Here is a 14,908-nt window from a genome sequence, read left to right as displayed (position 1 = left end):
TCGCCAGTACGCGAGCAGAGCGAGCTAGAAGAAATTGCCAATCGAAATTGACATTTCATTGTTTCCATTCATTTCATTATAAGTTGTCTCCTATAACTTATTTTATTCCTTCTTGGGTGAAGAACCAGGACCACCCCCGCTTGTAGGCCAGTGATTGACCGGTCCCTTCAATGAGCGTAGCCATTTGAAGGTTATAGATGAAGAGCTCCTATCACGTGGGGTCTGGGACAAACCCCGGTAGCTTATTTGAATAAAATTTAGCAAGATTATAGCACTATGTTGTAAGCAGTCCATCATCGGATTTTTCCCACTCTTTATTTTCAATCCTCGGCAGCCCAGTTGTGTCATTACTTTTTTTCTTGTCCTTTAAGTTTTTCTTTGATTTCCAATGTAGCTTTTGACTACTTCCATTCAGACCTTCATTTCCCGCTATGTTTGCTATTGCATTAAATATAGGCCTAGTCCTATTTCGGAATGAATTGTTCTTTCTCAAATGTTCGTCTTTCATTCCTTTTCCGAAACGAAAGAAAACTTCATTTTCTCTTCACCTTTTCTCGGCTTGTCCTTCCCTTTTCCTCCTTTCCTTTTCTTTTCCCTTCCCCTTTCACCATTTTGTTTCTTTTTATATCCCCCCTTTTCCCCGTTTTTATTTTTTATTTTTTTATTTTTCCAGTGAAATCGGTTTATAGGGGGCAGCTTGCCCCCCCCCCGCCCGTTTCGCCGCTGGTCGTGAAGTTTCAATCTTGGCAGAGGCTGGGACGAGCATCATGTGGAAGTAGCTTTAGCGACCACTTTGTGTGGTGCAACAAATTCAGTCCCCTAAAACCCATTCTCAGGGGCCGCGGAAGCGCGGGCAATTCAACCCCCGGCCCCCTCACTTATTTCCAAAACAGTGTACAAAAAACGTAAAAATGACCTTAGGATTGTGATATTTTGGATGGTCAGCCAGCCCCCCCCCCCCACTTTGAAAACCGTTCCGCGACCCGGCATATTGCCGTACCTATTGCCCATACCACTGGTACAACACGAAACGGTAGCTATGAAAAATAAACTGAAGGCCAATTAATGCATGCAGCTGCCTACCAAGATCATATCATGTACGCAGACGCGGGGTAAACCCATCCCAAAACCCATTTAGGGGCCTATACCTAACCGTGCTGAAACTCCTACTAGTATTTCACTTTGTAAAGAGGCAGACAATCCATTTTGCGATGACCGTAGCAAGTGGTTCCTCTCCTTTTTAATAAAATAAATGCCCCAAAACAAAATGTGAGCCGTGTAGGCCTATTTGTCATTTTAACCGCCAATAAGCACGTACCAGCAGTCATTTACATGTTTGTTCTCAAACATAGAGCAAATGCGTATTTTCTGCTATTTTGTCTACATGACTAGTTGATCTGTCCAGCCACCATCCCATTTTTTCTCATCATTTTATCATTTGTATCCATTAGTTCATCCATTCAATCCGTCCATCCTGGGGAGTGGGGGGTATCAGTATCCATCGGATGATTGGGCGGATGATACCATACACCCATACCCAGCTATCATTCCATCATTCATTCTCTTCACTCGATCTTGAGTCATTTTTCCATCCAAGGAGATTGCTCTATCCGTCCATACGACAGCTTTATGATCTGTCCATTGGTAATAAGGCCACAACACTCTTCTGCCGCCCCAAAAGTTCCGGCTCATGGGCCCGGGCTCGCATGAGTGTGTGTGAGCGAGTTGATCTCCTCGAAATTGATACACATATCATACACCATGGGGCTATAGCTTCATGCTTACACATTACATTGGTCTGTTCTCTTCTCGGACTTTGCTTCTCCAAGTTTGCGTAGTCTTCTTCACGTACCTTGCTTCCCCGATTCCCCACGCGTTGATTGTAAATACCGTCTTAGGAATGAGACCCAAATACACATTGTATCTTGCCTGTACTCATGTTATTATTTGAACTTTGTGTATATTTTCATGATTGCATGTGACTGTGAACCGGTAGCTCGTGTTCGAAGCACAAACAAGTCGCTAGCCGGCTGGCTTCGGCGCTTTGAGCTTGCACGCACCGTTCGATGTTTGCTTTCTACTCAGCTACACACATACGGGTATTTCTTGATACTGCGCATGCGCGATGACGTATTCATCAATATGCATAACGTCGTAATGAATATGCATTATTCGAACAGTGTTCTAATATCAATTTATTTTTTAACCCGAGAGGGCGTCAACAAATAAGCTCGATTAACCGATACGGCCATGATATATGTTTCACCCCTCAATATCATGAAAATAGAAAAGTTGTGCAAGTTTCATTTCCGTGATAAAATAGAGCAATGATATAGGTATTTAATTAATGTTATAATTTTGAAATTGATTCATTGCCCTTTTCTGAGAACAACCAATCATACACTATACCTTTAAGATACTGTTTCAAGTAACCTACTTATGTATTGCCTCAAACTAATATTTTATTCCACCATTTATAATTTCAGAAAATCTTGTGCCTTGCCAGACCTTTGTGGAATCCAATGCCTTAGGTTTTGTGATAGCCTCTTTATCCAGTTGTCATGACGATGTCAGACAAGCAGGGTATCACATTCTCTCATGCTTTGTCCAGCATCTAGAGGGCGCCAGATTCAGAGGAAGGAGGGAGGTGGGTTCCATTTTATTTCATACTCAGATATTAAAAAAATAAATCAAAACAATATTATATTTTGAATGACTTCATAAGGCATGAAGGAAGAAAAAATGTTCTGTGGGCTTGAAAGTTTGGCTTTTTCTAGGGTATTGTTGGTGATATATGAAAAAAATGAAGATATTTGCTATTCATTGTTTGAAATGACATTCTTGTATTGCTTTATTCATAAAGGGCAGTTATAATGACATAATCCTGCCAGATATCTTTTGAAGTATAATAGGTATTAGCATTTGTCTTTGAAAATTGAAAATAATATGCATTTCATGCCGTCTTACAAAGAGTTACGATTGATCCAATCGTAACTCTATGGAAATCCATCATTGTTGTATTTTTTCGCTAGGAAATTTGCACAATGTCCTTTGTAAACAAAGAGAAGCACAGTGAATTTTAAAGTAAACAATAAATGCATGAATATACATCATAGTTGGAAAATATTTTGAACAAACATGAATAATACATGTTGATGTTGCTGGCCATCCATAGTTGCGATTGATCGGATCAATCTCAACTCTTTGTAAGACGGGGCCCTGAAGTTGAACTGGTTTTGATCAAGTGTCAGTTTGCATGAAGTTTAATCTGTTACCTATGGGAAGCAGGTAATCCCTATACAAAGCCTATTGGAATTACAGAATTCAGTAGTTAATGGGTTAATATAACAAAATCCTATTAATCTCCCACCCCAGATTGCCTTCATCCTTGGGATATTCCGGAACTCGGTATCCTCCTCGACCCAGTACATCCCACCTCTCCTGACAGTCTTTCTGGCTAGATCAATCCAGCAGATGTTACAACCGGAGAGCGCCCTCTATCCGATACTCATTTCATATCTCATGTTCAAACCTCAGTTGAACCTCGCCAAGGTACCCCTCTTTCCAAGGCTCTTTGTTGGAGCAGAAATGCAGGTAATTTTTATCCTTTAAGCTTTTCCTCTCCCCAACTATCTCCTAGCCTTGATGGAGGCTACAGCTTTTGTCTTTGTCTTATCTTTGTCTTATGAATCTGTTGCTGTTACACGAAACGTCAGCAATACGTCTGACTACTTACAAGCCACCAACTTTACACTCCAATATTGGGTATGAATGAATCCGAATAAATTAATGAATCAGTGGATTGATGGATGGATGGATAAATTATTGATTGAATGAATTAATGAATGATTGCTTGCTTGATTTGAATGAATGATTGCTAGATTGATTTGAATGATTGATTGAATGAATGAATAAATGTAAGAAAGAATGATTGAATGATTGATTGATTGATTGATTGATTGAATGAATGAATGAGTGAATTAATTAATCAATCAATCAGTACAATGATTGATTAATTAATTAAGTAATTGATCAATCCATTGAATGAATGAATTAATTAATCAATACAATGAATGAATGTATGAATGAATGAATGAAGTAATCAATCAGAGTTAATCAGTAAATGAATCAATGAATGAAAACGAAATCAAAATAAAATATATTATCATCATTCCTTCTTTTCTGTACATACTCACAGCACAAGAGTGAGAAGACCTGGTTCCTGTCCTTTCTAACGGATGGTCTACGTAGCCCTACTGATTTCAAGCTTTGTGCCAAGTCCAACGTGTTCCAAACCCTACTTGCTTTCTACGCATCCCCTCTCTGTGAAAAGGCTATTGGGGTAAGCTAATGAACATACATACCCTTTATACTTATACCGTATATATGATACTTCCTGCATTAGGATACTAGGAGGTAACATTCAAATATGCTCATGAAGAATTAACTATTTTATAAATTTCTTAGATATTTTTCAAACCATCTTAATTTTGATATTAGGAAGTATTATCTTCATGTAATATTAAATGAAATAAACGCTGCTGGTGATTACTATATACATTGTACTGCAAATGTAATGCTACTGGCCCGTATTCTGAAGTCAGGTTTAACTGAATCTCAGGTTTTAAGTTGTGGTTTAAGTACGGATAGCCAAATGTTACATAAAATCACTAACAGTAGAGATATCATATTTCATCTCATATGGCTCTTAAATCATTCATAATTATCTAGGAAGTATAAAAAGATGATTGTCTTCACCATCGATGAATCAGGAAAGAGCACAGTAAACATAAGAAACATATAACTTAATACAAATTTTGACACTTTTGGCTCCCCATAGTTTTAGCACAGAGTTAGACCATGGTCTAAGTTAAACCTGACTTCAGAATACGGGCCACTGTGTCTTAGTTCATATTTTGACAACAAACATTGCCTGAATACTCTGTGTCTACCAGCAGTAATGACAGCTAGACAAGTGCTTGGATCTCTGAAGATTAGATCCAAGAGCTTTATGATTAATACATAATGATCATTAGTAGTAGAAAAATAGTATTTATTGCAGCTTCTTGAAGGATGATATATGAATTGAAACAACAATATTGATTGTCTTAAATGATGTAGTTGAAATGTCAAAGCAATAAACAAATTATTTATTTTCTCTTTCCAAACAGGACTTGATCATAGGTGTATTAGTGAAGGCTTGTGAGATCCCAGAGGGCGCTGTTCAACTTGTCAAACAGAACAAGATTCTAATCTGGATTCAAGCCCAGAAGGATTTGAGGTTTGTAATGTACCCAAATCTCATTAGCAAAGATTTTCTCTCCTAAGATTTATGTGTTCAATCGATATCTTCATGTGTTCAATTTTACTGACAAATACAAGAAAGCTGATAATCGAAGGTTACAAAAAATATTAAGGGTTCTGAATGTTATAGACAAAGCATGTGTGATATAACCAAGAGTCGCAAATTGATAAACAGAATAGCCGTGCCCACGCAACCAGATTATAATGAAAAGAAAGAAAATTAAGAAATCTTATTCAGTACTATTATTTTCATATTACTCTACTTGGATGGTAGAAGAAGTTTGGAAATATATTTATTATGTGAAAGTTTTGATATCATTCATCTAAGAAAGTATAGATCTTAAAGTGGTTGATATTTTCAAATCTCTGGTGAACTGAATTTTGTATGCAATTTTTCTTTACTTCACTGGTCCATTGATCTCTGCCCCAAAAATCACCTGCAGTCACCTGTCAATGGAAAAAAAAATGTTTTGACTCGGTCCTAGATTGCACCATGTGCACATCTCATGCTTGGATGCAACCCTGAATTTCATTCCTTGTTTTCACCTGTTTTTCTTCAAACTTCACTACTTTTCTTTTAATTTCAATTATCTACCTGTATAGGTCATTGTTGATCAGTATAAACAATTTGTATATCATTTTATGCACTGGTGGATCAAGGGGGGTCAAAGCCCGGCCGTGCCCCCCCCCCCCTGAAAGTGAAGACCCCTTTTTTTATTCTTGTCCCCCTTTGGGAAAATCCTGGATACACCCCTGATTTTAAGCTCAGTACATGCTTTTTCAAGCTCAATGGAAATATAAAAATTCATTTTCTGTGACTTATTGTTGGTATTGAGATGGCAGGTCACGTTTATGCATTGTATGTATTTTTCTTTTTCTTTGATGTTCACAGTGCTGTTGAAGGTGTAGACAGAGTGCTTCATGTCTTGGAGAAAAGCTTCATCAGTCTAGACAGTGAATCAAATGAGATAAAAGAAGCCCTTCATCAAATAACACTTCTCAAGTCCAGCGTAAAATGATAGAAATATGTGAATTTTCTATGCTACCCATGATCAAAGTGTTTGTTTTCACAAAACCTGTGAGGAATGTGAGAGGCCAGTCTTGTGTTAAGATCTTAGGATGATGGTTGCCAATAAACTGATTAGTGAGCATTTGTCAACCAATGCTCCTTTCTTCAAATTTGCATTGCTGATGTTTTCCATCGTGCTGCACAGAGATCTGGTATAAAAAATACTGTATGTAAAAAAAAAAATCATCGCTTCAGAATTCTGTCATTAACACCAATAGAATTTGATGAAATGTGACCATAGAACTACTCTCTTTTATTTATTTGTTCTTGTAATGATAGCATGTCCACCATTTAATTTGAAAGCTACATAATTTTAATTTAAAGAGGTACGCTCTGGCTTAAATCATGAATGAATCAGGGATAATGAATAGGTTTAAAATCAAGTTTAATTCCAGTTGTGGTAACAGTTTCTTAAAGAAGTTTGTTCAGAATCAAATGAAATGATTGACAAAGTGTTTATGAAAATATGTGCCAAAGGATTCTGGAATAAATAGTGTAATTGCTGAGGAATAAGAAAAATAAGCATGACAGTCTGGTCAGGTTTTTGGTCTTTTCTCAAGTTTTCCAAGGGCATGAGCACCCTTAAGTTAGGTCTATATTGATAAAAGCAGACAGATAACAGGAACGTATCAATAAAGATTTGATAATAGTTTCATGTATGAATTATTTGACAATTTTTTTGTGGACTCCTAAAATTGAGAAAAAGGGTGAGATAATTTCAACAGCCACCCTCCCCCCTTCCACACCCATGTGATTCAATGAAGAGGATTATGAATTCCGATAGTACTATAGATATAAAGATAAACTTTGTCTGTATTCATATCATTATGACCATGATTATGAGAAATTGCATTTATTTTGCTGCAAGCCATATTGTGATATGCGACTATATTACTGATGTGATTTATCATTTACGAAGGTAATAAATATCATGATCAACTAATACTTTGGTGTATAGAATCCAATTTGTGTGTTGGCATCATAAGGGTATTGATCCAAGTTAATTAATTCCAAACTGACATCATGTTTCATTGACGTAAGTCACCTTTCAATTACATGTACAGTCATTAGTGAAAGTAATACATTTAGGCGGGGGGCGTGGGAGCAGAACCTTTAGTATTTTTTAGCCAACCTCGGCCTAAGCACTACATGTAAGTTCATTCTCAAATATCTACATTTTTAAGACATTTGAAACTGTTTGTCTGTTGCAATCATGTGGAAAATAAATTGTAACCATGCAAATAGTTTAAAACAGTTGCACAACCAATTGTGGCAGCCCTGTGCAACTTATCACTTTCTTAGTATTTGAACATTGTTGAACTGATATTGAACCTCTAGAATGTGGAGTAGAAAGAATTTTGCAGGATTTGCCACTCATAACATGCAAGAGGTTAATAATAAATTCAACAATGTACACATATAGGAAGATTATCAGTTGCATAGAGCTTTAATAATTGGTTACACAACAGTTATCAACAGTATTTTGGTTGTATGTTTTGAACATGATTCGCAGCGGTCTCAAATATTTCCATGATTAATCTTAAGTTAAAAGCCCCTTTACATGTATCACAGTCCTTTCCCAACAATGTCTATTTTATTTTACTTGAATTTGGTTCTGAAGGGAATGAAACATGTTTCAACACATAAAATAGCCTTTGATTTATTCATCATTGGGAATTGTATTCATTCGTGCATGAACAGATATATTATTTATTAAGCAAAATGTGTAATTCTCATACCTTTGTGTTCACCAAAGCATTAGTTGCAAGAGTTCAATGATGATTACTTCATGAATTCAAATTTTTGATAGATGTATTGGTATCATTTCATTTGATACATGTACATGATTCTTTACACTGCAAATTATTTAATTCATTTTGACAGGAACTGATATCGAGTTTTGGGGACAGCCCATGTATACTGTAATTTCCATGGAGGAAGGTAATAAGGTCAACTGAAATGCTATGAATCAACATATCAAATTAAGGAATATTATTTCCTTGGTCAAAAACCTGAATGAACAAGCCAGAATCTTAGAAGCATTACAACTTATGGTTCAGTGATCACAGAAAGGTAACAAAACTAAGATTAATTTGCTACCAAATTACCAGTTCATGCATGAATAAACAGGATTCCCAATATTAAAATCAAAGGCTTGTCTTGATGTACAAGCATGTTTCATTCTATTAAGTGCCAAAACTTGAAACTTTGCAAATACATGCCAAAGTCGAACCTTACTTGACAAAAAAAAATAATGTTTGGCTTGGGATAAGTTCACCTAAGAGGAGGTATATACCGGTAAATGCATTTGCTGCATTACCTGGTTCTAAAAAAATGCTTCAACTTGAGACTTATTCCTTTTAAAATGGAAGATTGACTTGTACATGTTTACCTTATTTCTGTAACCACTACACAGACACTTCTTGAACATAGAGAATCTATAGTCAAAAGGCTGAAGCCCTTCATGACAAAGCAGTCCGTCGAAAATTTGTGAATCAAAACAGTGGTATGGTCTGTAACTCTGAACAAAACATATTTGCAATGTTTTTGTCAGATTAGAATTTGACGAAAATCAGCTGTCTCGGCTCACCAATTTTTGGCAAAGACCTCTTAGCTGTCCATTGTGATTTGATGGCCATTTTACATAAATTTCCTATGTTGTAGAAATCTGTTCCCATTGCTATACAACTATAGGGGGGTTAATAATTCTGCTGACAACTGTATCCAAATAATGGGAAAAAAATAGAGGGTAAACTACAAAATCTGAATCAATAAAGCATGTTGAATATCAGCTTTGTATCAAATAACATTTATTTCTCTTGACCACACTGTCCATGTAAAATGGAACATGAATATGCATGAACTGTGTTGAAAAAAACAATTATTAGAGTAGACTCGATTTACATACAGTATACACATATCATTCATAATTTTTGTTATATCCAATATTGAATGTAATTATTTTTGGGGAAACTACAGTCAACACGTACATGTATACAGTACACATACCTGAGAAAGTCTGACGGTCTCTTAACAAATTGAATGTTCAGAGTAGGACTATATGTACACGTATGTACTACGGCAAATATATTGTACAGTCGACAACCAGCTTAATGAGGTTGGCACTTAATATTTCAAATGGAAATTGAACTTGTCCATAAGTTGATGGCGATTTCCAGACATCAGGGGGCCATTTCATACAGCTGTTTGCAAGTCAAGAGTGACTTTAAGAATGACCTGTGATCCTTTCTTGGTTTCTGGTAGAAAATGATATTTACCATCAAATGTTTATTGGTCATCATTTAGCGAGTACAATAGGTTCACCAGTCACTCATAAAGTCGCTCTTAACTTAAAAGCAGCTTTATGAAACACCCTCCAGGCCTGCTACATGTAAATCTCCTTCCCAATACACCCCTCCCCCTTCTCCCAGAAGACTTCCTGTTTTCCATGGACAAATTGTGCTATAATCACAATAACTTTTCCTTTCATTTTGCTACTTTCATACTTTCAAAATTGAAATAAAGTTACATGTACATGTAACACTGTAAAAAAAAACATGCAACACAACATATTTTCGGATGCAGTGCTCACTGCTTAGCTATGCTTTTTAGTTTCTTTGTTAATTTTTATTTTGTTTTTCATGAAAAAAATTCTGGTGCACATGGAAGTATGTCTGGAGAAAGGGTTCAGTCAGGGAGTTGAACTCCAAGTCAAAACTGGTGAAGGTAAAAAGTGAAATACTAATTTTCTTGAATTTAAAGTGCTTTTCCTTTTTTATTCACTCTTCTTGTATAGAGCATAATGCGCTTAGAGATCGATTTATGTTGAAATGTCTACTAAGGTGTTCCCAATATGCTGTTAAAGAAAAGCTGTCAAATTGAAACCAAAAAGTGGCATGGCCAGTCATTTACTATTCATAGATAAGCTTTTGATTACAACACTAATGTACATGTACCTATAGATGAACAAATTTTAAGAGTTTGATTTCTTTCCAAAGCAAATTTAATAGATTTGTAAGTCCTGATTAAGGCCTCTTGGAGTGGAAGTGTTTTAACTGTTCTTTCTAAATTTCCTATTTTACATGTAAAATATTTCTCTTAAACAGGCTACATTTACAACTCAATGTATACTGACAATGAATTAAGGTGTCAATAAACAGGACTTCCACAGTTTTCCTAGTTTTTGAGGTATAGATTACAACAAAAAGAGCCTTTACAAAAACATTTTACATGCCCTATAAAAGGGAAGTTCACCTTGATGATAAGTTGGTTATAATGGTTATAATAAAAGCAGAAAATTTTGAGAAAAACATTGGTAAAGATTCAGTGAGAATCCATCTACATCTAAGAATAATAATGAATTTTTCAAAATTAAATTCTTTGACATCATATGAAAGCTGCTCCCCCGTATCTGATCCCGAAACTGATAAATGAAAATATTTTCTGACAGTAAGGGGAATAAAATGATGTGTCTGAAGATATATTTCCTGCAAAAATGAAATTCCTTTCACATTCTCTTTTTAAATTGCATTATTTTCATAGAATTTGTACAACAAAACAGATAAAGGAGCTGCTCATCTGTGATGTCGCAAAAACATAACTTAAAAATGTCATAACTCATTTATTTTCTTATATACATGTATTGTCCCTTCACCAATATTTTTCTCTTTTTATAACCATCTTATTGTCAGGGTAAATTTACCTTTTAAAGTTAAAGGGCTTTCATCTTCTTCCATCCTAAAATTGTTAAAACAAGAAAAATAGACAAGTAACATTATTTCATTATCCATGTATTCATATCCTGTCAAATTTCTCCTTCATCTTCAATGTCCCCTGCGGTTGTTTTATCATGAAGGACAACGTATTCTCTTGAACTAAATCCAAACTTGAGCACATCTTTTTCCTTCATCTCATAGTACCTCTTTGGCTCTATCTGCTTGTTGTTCAGAAATGTGCCATTGGCTGATTCTAGGTCAATGATGTAAGGTCTAACTCTCTTGCCCATCGTGCCATCATTCTTCTCGTACTCGACGAGCCTGTATTGGATGGCTGCATGCTGCTTGGAACACGAGGGATGATCGATGGGCAGATCCGCTATCAACCTCTCTCGACCCAGAAGGTAGGCACTCTGTCGATGGATGTACAATGTGGGCAACTCTTGGTCTCCCTTAAACACATAAAGCCGCCATCGCAGCTTTGGCTTTCGAGCCTCCGGAGGCTCATTGTACTTGATCACTATCCCACGGAATGTATTAGTGTCTTCAGTAAGGGCTCCCGACAGCCCAAAATTGGGTTCTTCCTTTGGTGCAGGAGGAGCATTTTCTCCTGCATTCTGATCAGTTGTTTGGAACGGATTTGCATCCCCGACCTGCTGCCTATGTTCTCTCCTCCGCTCATCATTGTGCTCACGTTCTTGTTTAATTCTGATCTGCGGTACTTCCTGCCTACTACCTCTCCTATCACCACCCTGTCTTGTGTTCTCTACCTTATCATCATCGTCCCATCGACTTCTTGATTCCTTTTCTTTCTCCCTTCTCTCAGGAAACTCATATTTTCTATAGCCTTTATCAGCTGGTTCAGACTTGATTTTCCTCACTATCGGCTCTTCTCTGTCTGCTCTTCGGTGGTTGTCTCCTTTTCTTTCTGGTTTTCTCCAGACATCTTCCTCTCTCTCTGGTCTTCTGTGAGAACCACTCTGTCGACAAAGAAATAATGACGTATGATCAGTCACATAATTACTAAAGATATGCAAATGTATGGCGACATGAAACAGATAAATTTTGATCGCCAACTTCAATCAATTAGTAGTAGAGCTAGGCGCCGGTCAGATAATATGGATGATCTGTTTACATAGACTGTCTATTACTTTTTTAATATATTTTCCACACAAGAAATCTAGGTAAGCCAAGTCATTCAACAGTCAAGTGCCGACACCAATAAGTACTGCCCAACTTTGGCAAAAGGAAGAAAGTTTAAGTTTTTTCTGAAAACACCCTTTGTCTGTTGCATGTTTAGGAAAAATTTGGGGAAGAAATAATCGTTCTATAGAAAGATATTGAAAAATATGCTATTAAATTGCATTGACGCCTAGGTAAAATGACGAACACGCACTGCTCATTTACAACAAATGATACTTTTTTTACTTGCTTCCTTTTGCCAAAGTATGGCAGAATAGGTTTCACAACAAGGTTATTTGTAGTAAAACAGTATTAAAGTCATGAAAATACACAGAGAACTTAGAACTTGGGGGGTGCAAGGTGGGTATTGAGGTCACAGAATCTATTTTTAGCACTCTTGTCTCAGAATATCAGTTCCCTTATTTATTGCTATGTCCCACAGGGGAAAGTGATTTTAAAAAAATGTTTGTTTAATAAACAAAGACAATCTCAATTTATCAAGACATGATTTCTCCTAGTTCATTAGAATTTTCTTTATTTAGACCCTATCTTTTGCAGAGTTCTGGACAATCCTGGTTTTTCGATTATTGGCCTAATTTATTCTAAGTTAGCCATCTTTAGCTTTCGTCTCGTACTAAAGTTGAAACTAGCGAAGACAAGGTCTGATTCATGTGACTTTGAGTCTGAACAACAATTTCAAGAACACAAGAAAACGATTTGACCCTATCTTTAGCAGCTTTCTGCATGATCCTGGTTTTTCAACCAGGGCAGAGCAGAGGCGTAGTCTGATCCATATTAGCAAACATCATTTATTCCTGTTAAAAAGCGATGTTAACCGACTAGGCCTACTGAAAATCCATTGTGAAATCAAGTTCGTAGTGCAAGGTACTCATAGCATGCTAACCTTGCAACCAGCCCTTGTACTGCCTTACGCCAACGCTAAGTAAAAAGCTGACTGAAACAGACAAATAAAAAATGACAAAAATACAATCCAATTATTTTGGCAATCTCTTAAATTCGGGCAAAAATTGAGTTGAAATGGTTTACTAAAATTCTGGGCAAAACAGTGTACATCATGATTGACAAATAAGAAATAACAGTCGGAGTTTCCATCCACAGGCTATACAATAGCTTCGGCTTTTGAAATTGGTTTTACCATACCAGCCCGCCACTGCAGCGCCAGCTGCCCTGACCTCGCGCCTCGCTCGGGCTAGGGCCGGGTTAATTTTTTGTGCATGTGCCATTCGAGGTGTCGCCGCCGGCAGCCGGATCTGATATCTGTTTGATCTGAAATTATAAGTTGCTCCCCTACGTACCGATTTTTCAGAGCGATGGGATTTACCATCCTTTTTTCTGTTTCTAATTTCCGGACTTCTACTGCGAGATCTTGGTCTATTGTTACGATGTCTATCGTAATCATCGTGGCTTCGATGTTTTCTTGAGTCCGACTTTGACGACATTTTTCTCAAATTTCTCCAAGAAATGCATGTGTCAATGCCGAACGGTAGATGGCGCTATAAGATCGTATCTCTGTGAAATCAAAAGACCGATTATAATCTCAGTCGTGGGGAAAAAGATGAAAGAGAAGACAAAGGAATGAGAAAGAAGAATGATGTAAGAAAGAAGACGAAGATAATGATGATGAAGCGACGACGACGAGGATGATGATGATGACGATGATGACGATGATGATGATGATGATGATGATGATGATGATGATTAATATGATGAAGATATGACAGGGGCAGATCTAGCTTTTTTCTAATTAAGGAGGGGATTTTGACCGGGAAATTTGACAAACAAGCAAGCAAAAAAATGTGGGGTTTTTTCAAATGCAAAGAAGGTCATTTGGGTACCGAAAACTTTTTTTACCAGAAAAAAAAGGTTTACTATAAAATGAAGCTAATCAGGGGTTAGTTCTAAAACGTAGGTTATTACTTTTTTTGCTTGGCAGCCAAAGAGATTAAATACTTAAACCCCAATCAACTGGGTGCCAAGCAAAATATGAATACATGGGTATATCTTGTATATGCAATGTGAACTAGCTATGATGCTTTCCAGAATGTTCCCATTTCATTTAATTATGCTGTATCATAATTCAATTTTGTTAAAAATTTGAAATGAAATTAATTTGTTTTTAACCAATCAAAACGGAGTTAAAATGGTAAATCAGCTCAGATTTCTTATTCATGAAAAATTGTTTTTTACTTTGAAAATTCATGAAAAAAAACTAACTGGCAAAAATTATTTTATATTTCACATTATATAAATCCCAAGAATTTTTTGTACCTGAAAACACTTTTTACCAGAGTATCAAATAAGTATTTTCATTTTTTCCCCAAGTAATTTATGGAATCGAATATAATAACATATAACACTTTAAAAAAACAAAATATGAAATCATGAATCATTTTTTAAAGAATAGTCTAATAAGAGTGTTTAGGCGCTTTGAATATTTGAAAATCTGATAATATACTTGAAATATTATATATTGGTTGAAATCTTGAAAATCAGCCCCCAGATATACAGTGCGTATGCAGTTTACACTTAGAAATAATGCTGTAAAATTATAGATTTGTAACATCCTGAAGCTTTTTTCCACATTTAACCATATTTGTACAGATCTTCTAAAGCAAAT

The 14,908-nt window shown here is 36.2% G+C and overlaps 2 protein-coding genes across 2 annotated transcripts in view; one reads left to right on the top strand and one right to left on the bottom strand.

The window, feature by feature from the left end:
* LOC121413736 (nucleolar pre-ribosomal-associated protein 1-like) overlaps positions 1–8,174 on the top strand; it is a 38,503-nt gene extending 30,329 nt beyond the window's left edge. The window contains exons 25-29 of the mRNA XM_041606663.1: positions 2,487–2,647; positions 3,376–3,594; positions 4,199–4,342; positions 5,172–5,281; positions 6,197–8,174. Coding sequence (XP_041462597.1) covers positions 2,487–2,647; positions 3,376–3,594; positions 4,199–4,342; positions 5,172–5,281; positions 6,197–6,323 — 761 coding nt within the window. The 3' untranslated portion in view covers positions 6,324–8,174. The remainder of the gene's footprint in view (positions 1–2,486; positions 2,648–3,375; positions 3,595–4,198; positions 4,343–5,171; positions 5,282–6,196) is intronic.
* A 2,988-nt stretch (positions 8,175–11,162) lies between these two features.
* Positions 11,163–13,769, bottom strand: LOC121413735 (smad nuclear interacting protein 1-like). Its single transcript, XM_041606662.1, has 2 exons — positions 13,587–13,769; positions 11,163–12,068 (listed from the first exon to the last, which is right to left on the bottom strand). The coding sequence occupies exons 1-2, from the start codon at positions 13,728–13,730 to the stop codon at positions 11,178–11,180; spliced, it is 1,035 nt and encodes a 344-aa protein (XP_041462596.1). The 5' UTR covers positions 13,731–13,769; the 3' UTR covers positions 11,163–11,177.
* Between the last annotated feature and the right edge of the window lie 1,139 nt (positions 13,770–14,908).

The sequence above is a fragment of the Lytechinus variegatus genome, chromosome 4 (genome assembly GCF_018143015.1).
Source record: "Lytechinus variegatus isolate NC3 chromosome 4, Lvar_3.0, whole genome shotgun sequence".
Lineage (NCBI taxonomy): Eukaryota > Metazoa > Echinodermata > Echinoidea > Temnopleuroida > Toxopneustidae > Lytechinus > Lytechinus variegatus.
The sequence above is the reverse complement of the archived record's forward strand: the minus strand, read 5'-3'. Positions and strand labels throughout refer to the sequence as shown.

Excerpts from the sequence above, each read along its gene's own strand:
- LOC121413735 (XM_041606662.1), bottom strand. The coding sequence starts at position 13,730 with ATGTCGTCAAAGTCGGACTCAAGAAAACATCGAAGCCACGATGATTAC. Across the intron at positions 12,069-13,586 it reads CCCATCGCTCTGAAAAATCG|AGTGGTTCTCACAGAAGACC; the intron begins GTACGTAGGGGA and ends CTTTGTCGACAG.